The sequence below is a fragment of the Haliaeetus albicilla genome, chromosome 14 (assembly GCF_947461875.1).
Source record: "Haliaeetus albicilla chromosome 14, bHalAlb1.1, whole genome shotgun sequence".
NCBI lineage: Eukaryota > Metazoa > Chordata > Aves > Accipitriformes > Accipitridae > Haliaeetus > Haliaeetus albicilla.
This window is the reverse complement of record NC_091496.1, coordinates 25,201,631-25,215,362: the sequence shown is the minus strand read 5'-3', so window position 1 is coordinate 25,215,362 and position 13,732 is coordinate 25,201,631. Positions and strand designations below refer to the sequence as shown.

General features: G+C 40.4%; 2 protein-coding genes across 9 annotated transcripts in view; one reads left to right on the top strand and one right to left on the bottom strand.

Moving 5' to 3' along the window:
- Window positions 1-5,133, top strand: part of PTPRZ1 (protein tyrosine phosphatase receptor type Z1) — a 144,665-nt gene extending 139,532 nt beyond the window's left edge. For all 6 annotated transcript variants that reach the window (XM_069802033.1, XM_069802031.1, XM_069802032.1 and 3 more), the window contains 4 exons: window positions 981-1,127; window positions 1,404-1,546; window positions 2,275-2,410; window positions 4,098-5,133. In XM_069802033.1, coding sequence (XP_069658134.1) covers window positions 981-1,127; window positions 1,404-1,546; window positions 2,275-2,410; window positions 4,098-4,238 — 567 coding nt within the window. In that variant the 3' untranslated portion in view covers window positions 4,239-5,133. The remainder of the gene's footprint in view (window positions 1-980; window positions 1,128-1,403; window positions 1,547-2,274; window positions 2,411-4,097) is intronic.
- Window positions 5,134-9,606: 4,473 nt separating this feature from the next.
- Window positions 9,607-13,732, bottom strand: part of AASS (aminoadipate-semialdehyde synthase) — a 32,523-nt gene continuing 28,397 nt past the window's right edge. For all 3 annotated transcript variants that reach the window (XM_069802026.1, XM_069802025.1, XM_069802027.1), the window contains one exon: window positions 9,607-12,189. In XM_069802026.1, the coding sequence (XP_069658127.1) occupies window positions 12,071-12,189 (119 nt within the window). In that variant the 3' untranslated portion in view covers window positions 9,607-12,070. The remainder of the gene's footprint in view (window positions 12,190-13,732) is intronic.

Here is a 13,732-nt window from a genome sequence, read left to right as displayed (position 1 = left end):
AGGAATATCTGAGAGCTTTTAAGTTGGTACTTGAGGTGTGGGAGGGTATCATGTTTGGTAATGAGATTGGAGGAAAGTCATGCAAATGCTTGGAGAGTCTTGCATGATTGGAAAAACATGTACAACCAAGACAATGTTTGTTTTTTTCTTCTCATCAAATGTTTTATGAATGTTACACTTCCTATAAAACAGCTGAATTTTTAAGTTAACCTTTGTAATAAGGGAGATTGTTTTGCCAGGAGCTTCTGGTTCGTTGTGATCCCAGTAAGAAAGGCACTCAGACTCTGTAAAGTGTCATTTAAAATGCTATTTATTAGAGGCAACACTATAAAGGAAAGGGTAGTATAGATAATCTTACATCCCTTCAGATGCCAGGAACCCCAAGTTGTGCAGTATTGAACGTATCTCTGATCAAAGTACATCACGCCATGAAGCTCCTGTCCATGGAAGGGTTACCCCCATTTTGGTCATTCAAGCTATTATAGGATTTTCTTAAAAGAAATCAACCCTGTTCATCACTTCTGCTGTCAAACAGAAAGGATGTTCTCGTGAGAACTTCTTGCTGCTCTTTTAGATAATTCCAAGGCCACACATGTGGCGTAATCATTGGTACTGGGTGGGAGCTGCCTGCAGGCTCCTCTGTTATAATCAACCAGCTAAGTTTATCCTCTGGCCAGGGGCTATGGGCAGCACAAGACAGCCTGAAGGCCAGGCTGAACATGTGGCACAGTGCACATGTTGACTGTTAGGTGGGTTGCTATCTCCACGGTGTACAGTGGTCTTCTGGTCAGGTTCACTACAGAGGTGTCTGAAAACCACCACTTGTGACACTCATAATCCTACTCAAATTTTGATTTGTCAATTTAAATCTAGCTGGCTTCATTGATTGCATACGTGGCACATTACTATGTTGGATTAAGTTTTATTTTAAGAGCTGAACATTAATTAGTTTTATGTTTGGGTTTTTTCCTTTCCTGGAGGCTGAAGATGAATTTGTCTACTGGCCAAACAAAGATGAGCCTATAAACTGTGAGAGTTTCAAAGTTACTATGATTGCTGAAGAGCACAAGTGTCTGTCTAACGAGGAGAAGCTCATAATTCAAGACTTTATTTTAGAAGCTACACAGGTAACACTGTCATAAACCTGTAACTCAGGACTTGATTTGTTAAAGGTAATGCCTACATTTTGTTACATTTTCTATGGTAAATTAGTGGTAAAACACCCAGGGAGAGAGTAGCCTCTGTAGATAGTTTGGTGACATTGGGAATAGGATTGTCCAACCTCCACAGCGGTAGGATTATGTATCTGGAAGCTGGAGCTGGACTGGAAGAGGGTGAAGGACAAGAATAAAGACAGTCAATCTTTTACTGAATGGATTTATGCTTTTTTTTCTCTCTTCTAGGATGACTATGTACTTGAAGTGAGGCATTTTCAGTGTCCAAAATGGCCAAATCCTGATAGTCCTATTAGTAAAACTTTTGAACTGATCAGCATCATCAAAGAGGAAACTTCCAACCGTGATGGACCCATGATTGTACATGACGAGTAAGAACTGCAGCTTTCAGTTTGTTTTGATGTTTTCTGTAGAACCATCCTTTCATCTCATCCTTCCATTCATGTTGGGTTGATGGTTGGACTTGATGATCTTAGAGGTCTTTTCCAAACTTAATGATTCTATTCTATTCTATTCTATCTCATTTAGAATGAAAGCCACTGAAACAAGGCACAAAGTTTGCACCTAATAATAGTGCTGCTACTTCTGTTTCAGCTGCATCAACAAGAGAAACATTTTTATTTTATCACACTTCAATGTTCTCTTTTCAATTCTATCATTTTGATACTCCAGATGACTGTTGAGTAGGACACTGGAGAGGAAATCAATCAGGGCTTCATTGTCTATTATTGAAAGAAGTAAGACTATTTAGATGAGGCACCTTACCCTTTTCCAGCTGTTTAATAATGGCCAAAAATACTGAAATGTTGAAATACTGAAGGACCTGAGGCATTCAGGATTTGGTTAGTAGAGGATTGTAGGGAAATAACTAAGACTGGCTTTTAAAGACTCTCCAGAAGTTGTAGCCAGGTGCTGTGAACGTTGTGTTAAGGCACTGCTGGGCATGCCTATGCGATCTTTACAAGATCACATGACAGAAATTAATCATATCAGTTTACCCTGGATTTTGTATTTTCTCCAGCTGTAGAAACTTGATCGAGTTTCTAGAGACTTTTTTTGTGTGTTTTGGTTTTGTTTGTTTTCTTTTTACTTTACAAAGGCATGGAGGGGTGACAGCAGGCACTTTCTGTGCATTAACAACACTGATGCATCAACTGGAAAATGAGAATTCAGTGGATGTTTACCAGGTAGCGAAGATGATCAATTTGATGAGGCCTGGAGTCTTTACAGACATTGTAAGTAATAAGCAAAATGTGTGCATCTTTTTTTGTCCTATGTGTGGTATTATTAGCATGCTTAGATCTTAGCGCAACATTACTGAACTATTGGCATCTTAGTTTCTGCATGAGTTAATCAAAACTGTCTTCCAGAGGTGCTGTAGTGGACCCGCTGCTTATTCCAAAACAAAGTATGTCCTGTGAAAACTTGTTATGTGGTTATCAAGTAGTCATATTCAAAATGTGCTGCCACCGTCATCATAAAATCCGCAGTATGTTATGTAAATGAAGGTTTTAATTCAGCAGGAATAAAATTGTACTCCAGGTAGACCCTGAAGTAGTTAGCCTAGTTTTCCATTTCAGGATGGACTTTGATTTTTCATGAGCCATTGAATGGTCACCATTGTCACTGTGCTTACAGAAATTAAAAACCATGAAAAGTATAACAGATAAGAATTCTTTACTAAGTCAGTGTCATACAAATGAAAATTCATCACAGAAATTAAAAACTATGAACACTGCCCCTTTGGTCATACCACTACAATCTGACTGCTGTAGAGCTACAACGAGCATACTAAGGAGAACACTTCAGGAGTGAAATGTTAGGGTTAGCATTATCACATTTTTGACAGTAAAAACAGGACATGAGACAGGATTGACAGATGTGTCCGCCACTTGCCCGGCCCAGCTAGTTCAGACTGAGGAGCTGGCAGACAATGGAGTGAAAATGGGAACTCTTCCCACCTCAGTGGCACCATCAGGACCTTCACTCCTCTTGCCTCAGGAGCCTCCAGCAAATACCTGGGCCCTTTACCTCAGATTTCCAGTTTCCCATCCTACTGCAGATTTTCAAATTCATTGCTCTTTCTACCCCATATCTCTTAGTCCAACCTAATAGTCCAGACCCCAAACCCCACTCAATTTAGTCTGTCTTACTGCTCCTCACTCCTTCCATCACAGAAATTCTTTATCCTCATATATCCATCCTAGAACCCCAAATATTCCTCTGCCCTTTCAGAGCATCCACTGTTACCTGGTGCAGCACAGCCTTTGCTGTGCCTGCTTTCCCTGCAGAGAGCATCCAGCTGTTTCCTCCTTTGCAGCCCACACTGCAGTCAGTCCAGCTGGCTTCTGGGACTCCCTGTTTCCCACTGCACCCAGCTGAGACCCTCCGCTCCCTCTAGGCAGTGGCCTCCTCAGTGAATCTTCCTACAAAGTCTCATCTCTCTTCCTACCTCCTCTTCCTGGCAGGATCTTCATAAACAGTAACTGCAAGTACCAAAAAGAAAAAAAGAAAACAAAATCTGCCTGGATAGAATTCAGGGCACAAAAAATGAGAACATACTCAAGGAGAAAAAAAGCCAACAGACAAACAGTAGCCCTAATCCTGACCCGCTTCAGTCAATGGGAACTTTGCAGTTGACTTTAACAAGGATCAGATTCAGCACGTAGTATTTCTTTTAAATAGTTTTTCACCCTACCTGTACTGTGTTCCTTAATGTTGTGCTTTACATTGTGTACAGGGGGAGCCATTAGTCAGAAAATTAATAAAGCTGCTAAGTAAGTAACACAATAAATTGTGGAGCACAATACATTAACAGACTGACACATCAGGTGTTAATTAATTTTGAGTAACAGTGTTACAAGATAATCTAGCGTTATTATTTCTGACAACACACCGACTATATCCTCTTTTCTTCTCCAGGAACAGTACCAGTTTCTCTACAAAGCTATTCTCAGCCTTGTCAGCACAAGGCAAGAAGAAAACCCTTCAGCATCTATGGACAGTAATGGCTCAGCTTTACCTGATGGAAATGCAGCTGAAAGTTTAGAATCTTTAGTTTAATTAACACATCAAGTTAAACACACACATACCTACATCACATCAGTCACACCTGGAGTTTACTATTATTATTTTCAGTTTTATACTTTGTAGGGGGGGAAATCTGTCCAGTCACTATATATATAGTCAGATCCCAACCGTTGCTCAAACAAACAGTCATTTCTGTTACATATGACTTTACTGTGGAACTTTTATCATTAACAATGTGTGCCTTTTCTTGAAAGATTTCTTGTAATACGTTGTTACGTCTGGACTAACTTGAGTGACTTTTACAGTGTTTCTAAGAATTGAATTGTGGTATGTTTTTTCAGTATTAGTTTTTGATTTATCTGGCTTTACTTTTAACTTAAAATTATCATATTTATAGATGTTAGGGGATTCTCAATTACAAACATGTCATGGGTTTAGTATTTGATTTATTTGCTGTATTTATAACAATTTACATTTGCTAGAAATACAACTTTTAATATAGTAGAATGTAAATAAAATACTGTTCTCCATAACATTCAACATTTTAAGACTTCAGTTAGACATTTAGAATAGTAATCTGATACTTACTGTAAATACTGCTACTTCTGTAGTGATCCATGGACCAAATTTATATTTATAATTGTAGATTTTTATATTTTACTACAGAGTCAGTTTTCTAGTTCTGTGTAATTGCCTTGTTAAAAGATGTAGTCCAGTATGTTTTTATTTTAACAAAGTCTTCTGATATATAATTGTGCATCTTAAGCAATTAACCTTCATATAGCTGCATGTGATTTTAACTTTTTGTGGGGAAATAGAAATGATTTGTTTTGAAATGAGGAGTTTTTATGAGAATAACACCTGTACTTGGCATTGTTAAATTGTTTTTACCTATGGCATCGCAAAAATAAATATAAATATTCCAGTCTGTGCTTAGCAGTCTTCCACATACAGTAAACAGTCTTCACTGTCACATAGGAGAGCTTTTACTTACAAGAAGAAGGACTCAAGGCTGACCTGGAAATGGCTGCTCTTCCCATGGAATCTGTGAGGTCAGAAGACATGTCTGGAAAACTTTTTTGTTATTTGATCTCTGCTCCACTTCCACCCGTACGCCTAGTGTTCACATTAGCTCCTTTTTTAGCCTCTACTTGCACATCTCCCATTCTGGTCACCCACAGGCTAATGGGCTGTCCCAGGCCTCCAAATTGCCTTAATTGCCCCCTCACAAGACTTCTCAATGCTGGCTTTGCATCAGATCATTCATTCAGCTGCTGAGCTCTTTGCTGCCTCCTTTGGCAAAGCAAAAGACAAACTCTGGGCAGCAATAGATCAAGTAATCTCTGCAAGAACAAAAGCAAAATGTTTCAACTTGGCCACTCATTTTCTGTAACCTTCTCAGTTGGCAAGAAAAGATACTGATTGTACTGAAGGTTGCAGCACTGAGAAGGGTGAAGGAGCCTGGAGTGGAATAGATCTTTCTTTAAAACTACCACAGGCCATGAGAGTAACTGTTTTCTCACTTTGGTACCTTCAATTGCTACATAGAAATATTGAGAGCAAAGATACTGTTCTGGACTAGAATGCCACGGAAACTAATGGACACTCTCTAAGATGAAACCTAAGGATAGGAGAAGACAGACCTGATGCGGTCTTGTAGATTTTAGTCGACTGATTCCAAAGGCAAGGATATGTGAGGGATCTCAGTGTGTCAGCAGATCGATCTAGACGCCTTCAGCAGTGTGGGATTGAGGATAGGTGGAGCTGCAACAAAGCCAAAACAATTTCAGGTTTAACGGAATCTAAACAGCGGAACCTTCTTTAAAAAAAATCCTTATGCTGTTGATACATGAAATGTTTCTCCAGCCTGCTCTCTGTCTCTTTGCACATAAACAACCTAAGTACCTTTTCTTCATGGGCCTCAGTTTTGTTACAGCCATACCCAAACGTGAAACCTCTGATGCTGCCACTTAGATCATCTCAGCCATACATGGTATTACCAACACGGTTACCTTGGTAGTTCTGGCCTTGCAAGCTTTTCTTTCCAAAAGGGCTCCACCAGAATTTGGCCTTCCCTCGCATAACTCCCCGTGAAATGCAGCCAGCCTTCATGGCACGCTTTGTCACAGCTGTCACCTGCTCGCTCCTGCTCCCTTCGGCAGTTTCCCCTCTCGTGCCCAGCGGTTTCTCAGGATCTGTGCAGGTAGCTCAGCCTCGGGCCAGGGGTGCAGCCACGTGCCTGCAGGTACTTGCCTCTTTAGTTCAAAGCCATAACTAGTTGATTGAATAATTCAGAAATGAGGGAACCTACTTTCCTGATCCAAGACATCTTTATTCAGCTTCTTCTCTTTTTTCTTTTTCCCCCCGCCCCGTGGTCTTTGTCATACCTTGCATATTTGCTAATTCTGAAGTCCAGGAAGAGGTCCAGGAAGAATGGGACCGAGATCTGATTTCTAAGTGCAAGCAAACTTACAATGTAGCCCTAGCCAAGTTAAATGCCTTTGAAGAATAGGATCTAGATTTTTTTTTTTTTCTTACTACAGTTGTATTATTTTGGGAGTGAGAAGAGTTACAAATCTACAGAATGGGCTCATTGTCTCAAACGATATACATTTTTGTAACACTGTTGAGTTATACATGCACATTCTTCACAGCTTTCAGGTACAAAGTGGATATATACAAAAGTGTCTAACAGTTGCTCTTTGAGGAAGGAATATCTTCTTTTTCCAGGTGGCCTGGGGGTTCCTTACTACTTCCTCTAAAGGACTCAGGTTGACCAACACCCTCCATTTGCACATCTAGGCTAACGAGGACAGCGATATTATATAATTGCCCCCCTTCTCATTCCAAAAATACAGAAACCATTTTTCCTTTCTTAATCTGTAGGGGTGCTCATATGAGAGAGGTTAATTGTGATCTTATGGCCATTTGCAAACCATATTCCATAATCTTCTTAGCTTATACTTCTGCACTTCACCACATTAGCACACAGTAAGAGAAACTATAATGTTTGTGTGCTACTTCTCCAGCCTTTTCTTTGGGAAAACTGGCTTGTAGCCTCACATAACTTGATGCTTTTTATTTTGATATCTTCTATTAATGTATTTACAGTTTCATATAGTCATATATACAAAGTCTTTTTTAGGCTAATTAATTCTACTACATTTTTCAAGCCTCTGTGGACCAAAAGCAAAAAAAGAATCCTCCTTTCTAAAAATCCCATCTTGATAAAACGGTTCCTTTCAACCTAAATGTTTTGCAGACATTTTAAAATTATAATCCAAGGAATCAGCTGTTGCTCAAGGTTTCTTCCAGAGATGTTTGTAATCACATTCATCATCTTAGCATGCTGACAAGTTATTTAAAACATAAGTGCTTAGGATAATCTCTTTACTCACACATATTGGTTCTGATCTAGAAAAAAATAAGAATCACAAAATAAAAAATCTTCTATAATCTTCAACCATGATGGATTACAGATTTTTAATAAATGCGTGTCAGTTCCTCTCTCAGACAAAGGCCATATTCTAATTAATTTTTTTCTTGTAATCCAAGCTACAGACTCAAAAGACATATAGCCTGCCTTCTCAAACTGGGTCAAGTGTGGAAAAGATGTTATGTATATCTCCTGCAAGAAGTAGGATATTAATAAACAACGTCAGTTTAAGATTTACGTTTTTTACAAAGCTGTAAGACGTGTGGCAAGGAAAACTTGGTTAGTGAGCTTCCTCCTAAGAAATCATAGGTAAGTAGAGAGTTAAAAAAAAAAAAAAAAAAAAGTAATTTACTAACATCACCAACTTTTTAGTGATTGAGGTGTTGAGATTTAATACTTATGGAAAAGCTTTACAAAAGCCAGCAATAAATGAGGACTAGAAGTTATACAAACTCATAGCTATAAGTACAACAGCATATTAGTTAAAGACCTCAGTATGGACTGTGAAAATCAGTTGACTAAGCAATATTTTATCACAATGCTTTACCTGGCACAGTTCATTGCAACATCCTAGGATAACGTGTGTTATTTCACATGGCTTGAAGTTTTCTGTGGTAAATGCTTACTTCAAAATTAGTTTAGCAAAGTTAAACTCATTTCTCTCTCTGATTGTTCTGAAGCATAAGCAAAGCTGGGCTGGGGAGGAGAGGAGCTGTGTTGTCTTGTTGGGATTAAAAACAGAAATGGGGACCCAACTACTACTGTAAGTCTGAGGCGTCCCAGGTTAGTCTTGGTTTTCACTGCGTTCCTGCAGCAAGGCTAAGGTCTGAGCACCCATTACTGTTAGACAGGTTTGTGCTTTGGTGGATTAGGGACTTACCTTTCAAGGGGACAAGAGGGAAGAGAAGTCTCTCAGGACATTTGGCCACATTTTGCCTGATTCCCCTCTGTTTCCTATTGCATTCTTTTCTTTTTAGAACCAAAAAAAAAGTAGAAAAAAAAAAAAACCCTTCTGGCTTACTGAACTCATTCCCTTGTTTTAGCAACATCACATCTTGTGACACTAATTAGTCACAGTGTATTTGAGATGGTCTGACTTGCCTTGATTAATTCTGCTGGACACTCAAAGCTAAATTTCTTTTTTTCTGCCCCTCCTCATTAGTTTTCCAGCCTAATCACAATCACTTTACCCCAGATTTTTTTTCCCCTTAAACAGCTATTGTGCCATGAGCACACGCCCTTTGTCCAGCAGTCACACTTTTGTGGTCCAGTCCCTGAGAAGGGATGTAATTCTCATCTACAGGAATATCCGGGGCAGAAAGAACATGAAACATTGAGGCAAGGAAGGGAGTCTGAGTGCAACGAGGCTTGAGCACCTCCATCTCAGAAAGAAACTGGGATCTTACCTGTCATGGAGAGCTGGCACTAGACTAAATTCCAAAATGAAAAAATGAGAGAGAGACATACAGTGACAATCTGTTCCTTGCAGCCTGATGTGAGCAAACAACTTAAGAGCCTTTCAACCCAGGCAGTGACAGCAGAAACCAAACCACGTATTCAGCTGAGCAAGGCCCTCGAGCTGAGATAGGCAGTGAGACACCAAGCTTTCATTTCTTTTCTTCCTGGGGTGCAGAGAGACATTACACATCTACTGTTCTGCAGCTTTCCACGTAAGTAGCTGTCCTTGTGCCCAAGCACAAAACGTGCTAAAAAAAAATTGCATCTCTTAAGATTATAGCTGAAGATGATGTCTAGATACAGATATATATATGGGTGTTAGATGTGGATGCTTAAACAATCCTTGGAGAGTCTTCTCTTGTGAGTCTAGCAAGAAGTATGGAAAGGTATTTCATGTACATAGAGAAGTCCATGTGTAGACACCCTTTCAATATAACCATCTATGTAAAAAAACAAATCCCATTCATAGACATCTCATTAGACTGTAAAGATGACATGACAATGAAACACAGGTCTTCAGATTTATTTTTCAAGCAATCTTGTGTGTAAGATACAATTATCTTTCCAATAATATGCAAAGAGAACGGAGAAGTCTATAATCTTCATACAAAAGCTGAGCAATTAATTCATTTAAGTCTAAACTTAGAAAACAAAAAGCAGCATTGCACTGGGAAACAAATATATTCTGATACAAAATGTTTAAAAATAGTAGCAGTGTTTCTTGAAGAAAACACTCTGTAGTGCTCATTCTTTTTGTGCTCCAAAGAGATTACACACTTTTTTAAAATTCCAATTTTCTTCGCATACTGCATTTCCTAGTCAGAAAAGCAAGCAAGGTGCATGCATATATACAGAATCATAACTCCGTGGTTGTGTATTTGTGGGGCAAAGGAGGGAACAGAGGATTCTCAAGTGAAATCCTGGTCTCACCAAGCACTGGACTGGAAGGGACCAGCACATACAAGTCTAATTTTAACCCTTAGTTGTAGGCCTTTAATCTACCTGGGGGAAGGAGGAGGCAGCAGAGAACAGAACATTCACTGCAGGCTCCGTCCTTACCCCAGCTGCACATACCTGCCATACAATAGTCCAACAGCCTGTAAGGTCAGCAGGAAGCAAAGCAACCTAGTGGAGCCAGGATTTCATCCAATACTCAGAACATGCATGGCACTGTAACAGAATCCGAATTTGACAGTACAAAAGCATTCAGTGGTTCAGTATAAAAAGCCCTCCTCTTTGACAATAATACTCTGCCCTTCATTCTTCCTTCTCCCTTTGGCTCCTTTAACCCTCCTCTTTGTGACAGTTGCTACTTCATTACATATGCACAAAGAAAATCCAAATCCTGAGTAGCAAGACTTGGGAGATCAAAACTTCAGCTATTGTTATGGCTGCTTTTCCTGCTGGGCAGAGCAGCACCTGGAATTCCAGCCCCTCGGGACCGTGATAATAGCACTATGCTTCTCAGGAGGTAAAAGGCTGTGCGTTTATCAGCAAAGTGCGCCTGTGAGCAAAGTTGAAAGCAGACAGCTTCCAGCACCCATATTCAGCTTTAGAAAAGGGGAGCTCCAGGCAGTTGCACAGGTACCAGTGCAAATGGTATCATCTGCCCACAGCATTGCATCTCACAGGCCTAATTGGTGAAGCCTAAGCCATGCTTGCATTGATTGCAAGGTCACATAGAAATCCCTGAGCAAAAGCCACAGAAGCAGCCCTGAACTGGAAGGAGGCAACGGCTGTTTTGTCAGAGAGAAGCTGCACTCAGGCTACAGCTCAACTCTGGGCTAAACTGCCGCTGGAGCCGGGCTGGCACATCTGTGCAGCACAGCACTTAGCATCAAATGAGCTGGTACGCTGGCAAACTCTCATCGCTCTGAAGTGGCACTGTAGTGAGTAATATGGATAGGCTCCCAAATGAACGCTTCCAGAGCATGATGGCAAAAGGACAGAAGCTAACTCAAAAAGTAGTGATTTAAACCTCTAAGCCTACTGCATTTCAAAGCTGCTTATACTACACAGTCTATTCCCTTTGTAACAGTACTTAACCTGGACGAGGCACACAGTGTAAATAAGTGGAAAGAGTAAACACGTCATTTGGAGCAGCTTCTAAGCACATTAACTGTGTTGTATTTCAGAATGCCCTTCCTAGCTGCAGAGCACAAGGCAACACGTAACAGCACAAGGCAGCACGTAACAGCAGGTATTTCAACATATTGCAACCAGCTTCCACTCTGTAATGGGAAAGGGTATGGGGGGAGGCTTGCTTTAAACTTCCTCCCTCCTCCAATTAATTTAAGTTTACATTCATAAGAAAGGGATTTAAAAAATATTAAGATCTAGGATTCAAATATTTAACAACTGAACATTTTCAAGATTTAACAGGATCTTATTTGCTAGTAATGCAGAATTTCTAAACCATTTTTTGCATATTGTTATTGTGAAAACATTCACAAATGCTGTTAAAGGGAAAGGGACAACAAGACTTAAAATTTAAGTATCACTTTCATCTCTGTTATTCTGATAAATTATTTTTACCAAATGAACAATTAAACTTAATCAATGGAATTCATTAACCAGACTTTTCCACTACAAAAGAATCCACTAATAGATTTTTTTCTTTCAGCTTAATTTGTCTCAATAATAACCTTATACACTTAGAAGACAAACTCTATTAATTAAAAAAAAACCCTCCCAAGATATTTTAGGAAAGATATAAGGAAAGATCTGATTGATGCTGAATCATGGACTTGAAAGCATAACAGTTTTAAGAGGAGAATACCACAATTCATGCATCTGTGTATCTATCTACAGCCTCTACATCCGTCAGGCGACCGGTTTTATGGAAGGCACCATTCGTGTGTGAAACAGCAGGTGCTGCCTTTAGCTGGTCCAAATTGAGATTCTTAAAGGGGGCGTGGAGGGGTGGGGGAACCAAACAAAGCCAAAACCCAATTCAATCCACCGCTTCCAGTTACTGTTTGATAACACTGCGAGTAGTGTACACAATGCCTTCGGCTCGAACACGTTCAAGTATCGGTCCATAAACATTCTTCATCAATGGTATAACCATGCCTTTGGCATCTATTTCACCTGAAGTAAAGGTAGGAGAAAAAAAAGCGTTAAGTAAGTGCTCTACTGGGTTTACTCGGCAAGGTGTTGGTGACGGGGGCTGCGGGGCGGGCGGCCTGTGTGAGGAGAGGCCGGGGCTGCCCCGTGCCGGACACAGCCGGTTCCAGCCGGCTCCAACCCGCCCACCCCGGGGCACCGAGTGAAAACGTATTTAAGAAAGGGCAAAATGCTGCACGGCAGTGAGGAGTGAGGGGGGGAAAAGTGTGAGAAACAGCCCTGCGACACCACGGCCAGAGGAGGAGGCGGGGAGGAGGTGCTCCAGGCGCCAGAGCAGAGATTCCCCCGCAGACGGTGATGAAGCCCACCTGGAGCAGGGGAAAAGCAGGACAAGGAATGAGCGGCAGACAGGAGCTGCTACGGACTGACCGCAACCCCCCGTTCCCCATCCCGCTGCGCCGCTCGGGCCAGAGGGAAGAGGCTGAGGAGTCAGGAATGGAGAAGTGAATTTGAGCCTGGGAAAAAGGGAGGGGGGGAGGTGTTGTAATTTGTCTTTTTTTTTTCCCCGTATCCAAACCTATTTTAACTGGCAACAAATTAAATTAATTTTTCCCCAAGTCGAGTCTGTTTTGCCCGTGATGGTAACTGGCAAGTGATCTCCCTGTCTTCATCTCAACTCATGAGCTTTTCCATCTTGTTTTCTCCCCTGTCCTGTTGAGGAGGGGGAGTGGGAGCGCGGCTGGGAGGGTGCCTGGCAGACAGCCAAGGTCAACCCACCGCAAATGCAAATATCAACTTGCAGTTATATAAATATTCATTTTTACACTTTTTACATAGATACACATGCAAATTTATCAACACTGGCATTATGTCCTCACACAGCATCAGTACGGTATCAAATAAGGAAAAAAAGTTTGAAACACACAGTAGCATACACAGCTTGAATTTAATTCATAGAGCTGTGCAACTGCAGTTAGGTGAAAAGCATCTAAACTTCCAAAGTTTGGGTGGTTGTTTTTTTTAAATAGCAACAACCAAAAAAAACCCTACAGTTTTTGCTCATTTCAGTTAGCCAGAGAAGAATCAAGTTCTAAAGATTAAGAGCAAGCAAAGGGAAATCACACTATTTCCTTAAACACAGTGATGACTAGGCAGAGTCTGCCTGTTTAGAAATACACAACATGATCAGGTAATATGCCCCAAGCCTCAAATTTCATCAATCCAGAAAGCAGGAAGTCACCAGTTTGTCCAGCACAGGTATATGTTAGCCTGCTTCACTGTGGCATAATCAGCTGTAATTTACCATGCTAAAGGTCTCCTCTCTACACCAGTGAAACATTTAAGATTAAATGACTAAAAATATCTATTGATTAAGTAGTAAATTAAGAGTTGTCACTGAAACTTCCAAACATGCAGATTAAAAATTCCTGTAAAGAAGACGGGAAAAGTTTGATAATTTTTTAAAAATATACATATATACACTTCAGAAACACTATACATCTACTTTCTACAGGCAGGAAGATACAGAGGGTTGAAATACTGTTACTGAAGTCTGAACAGTCACTTA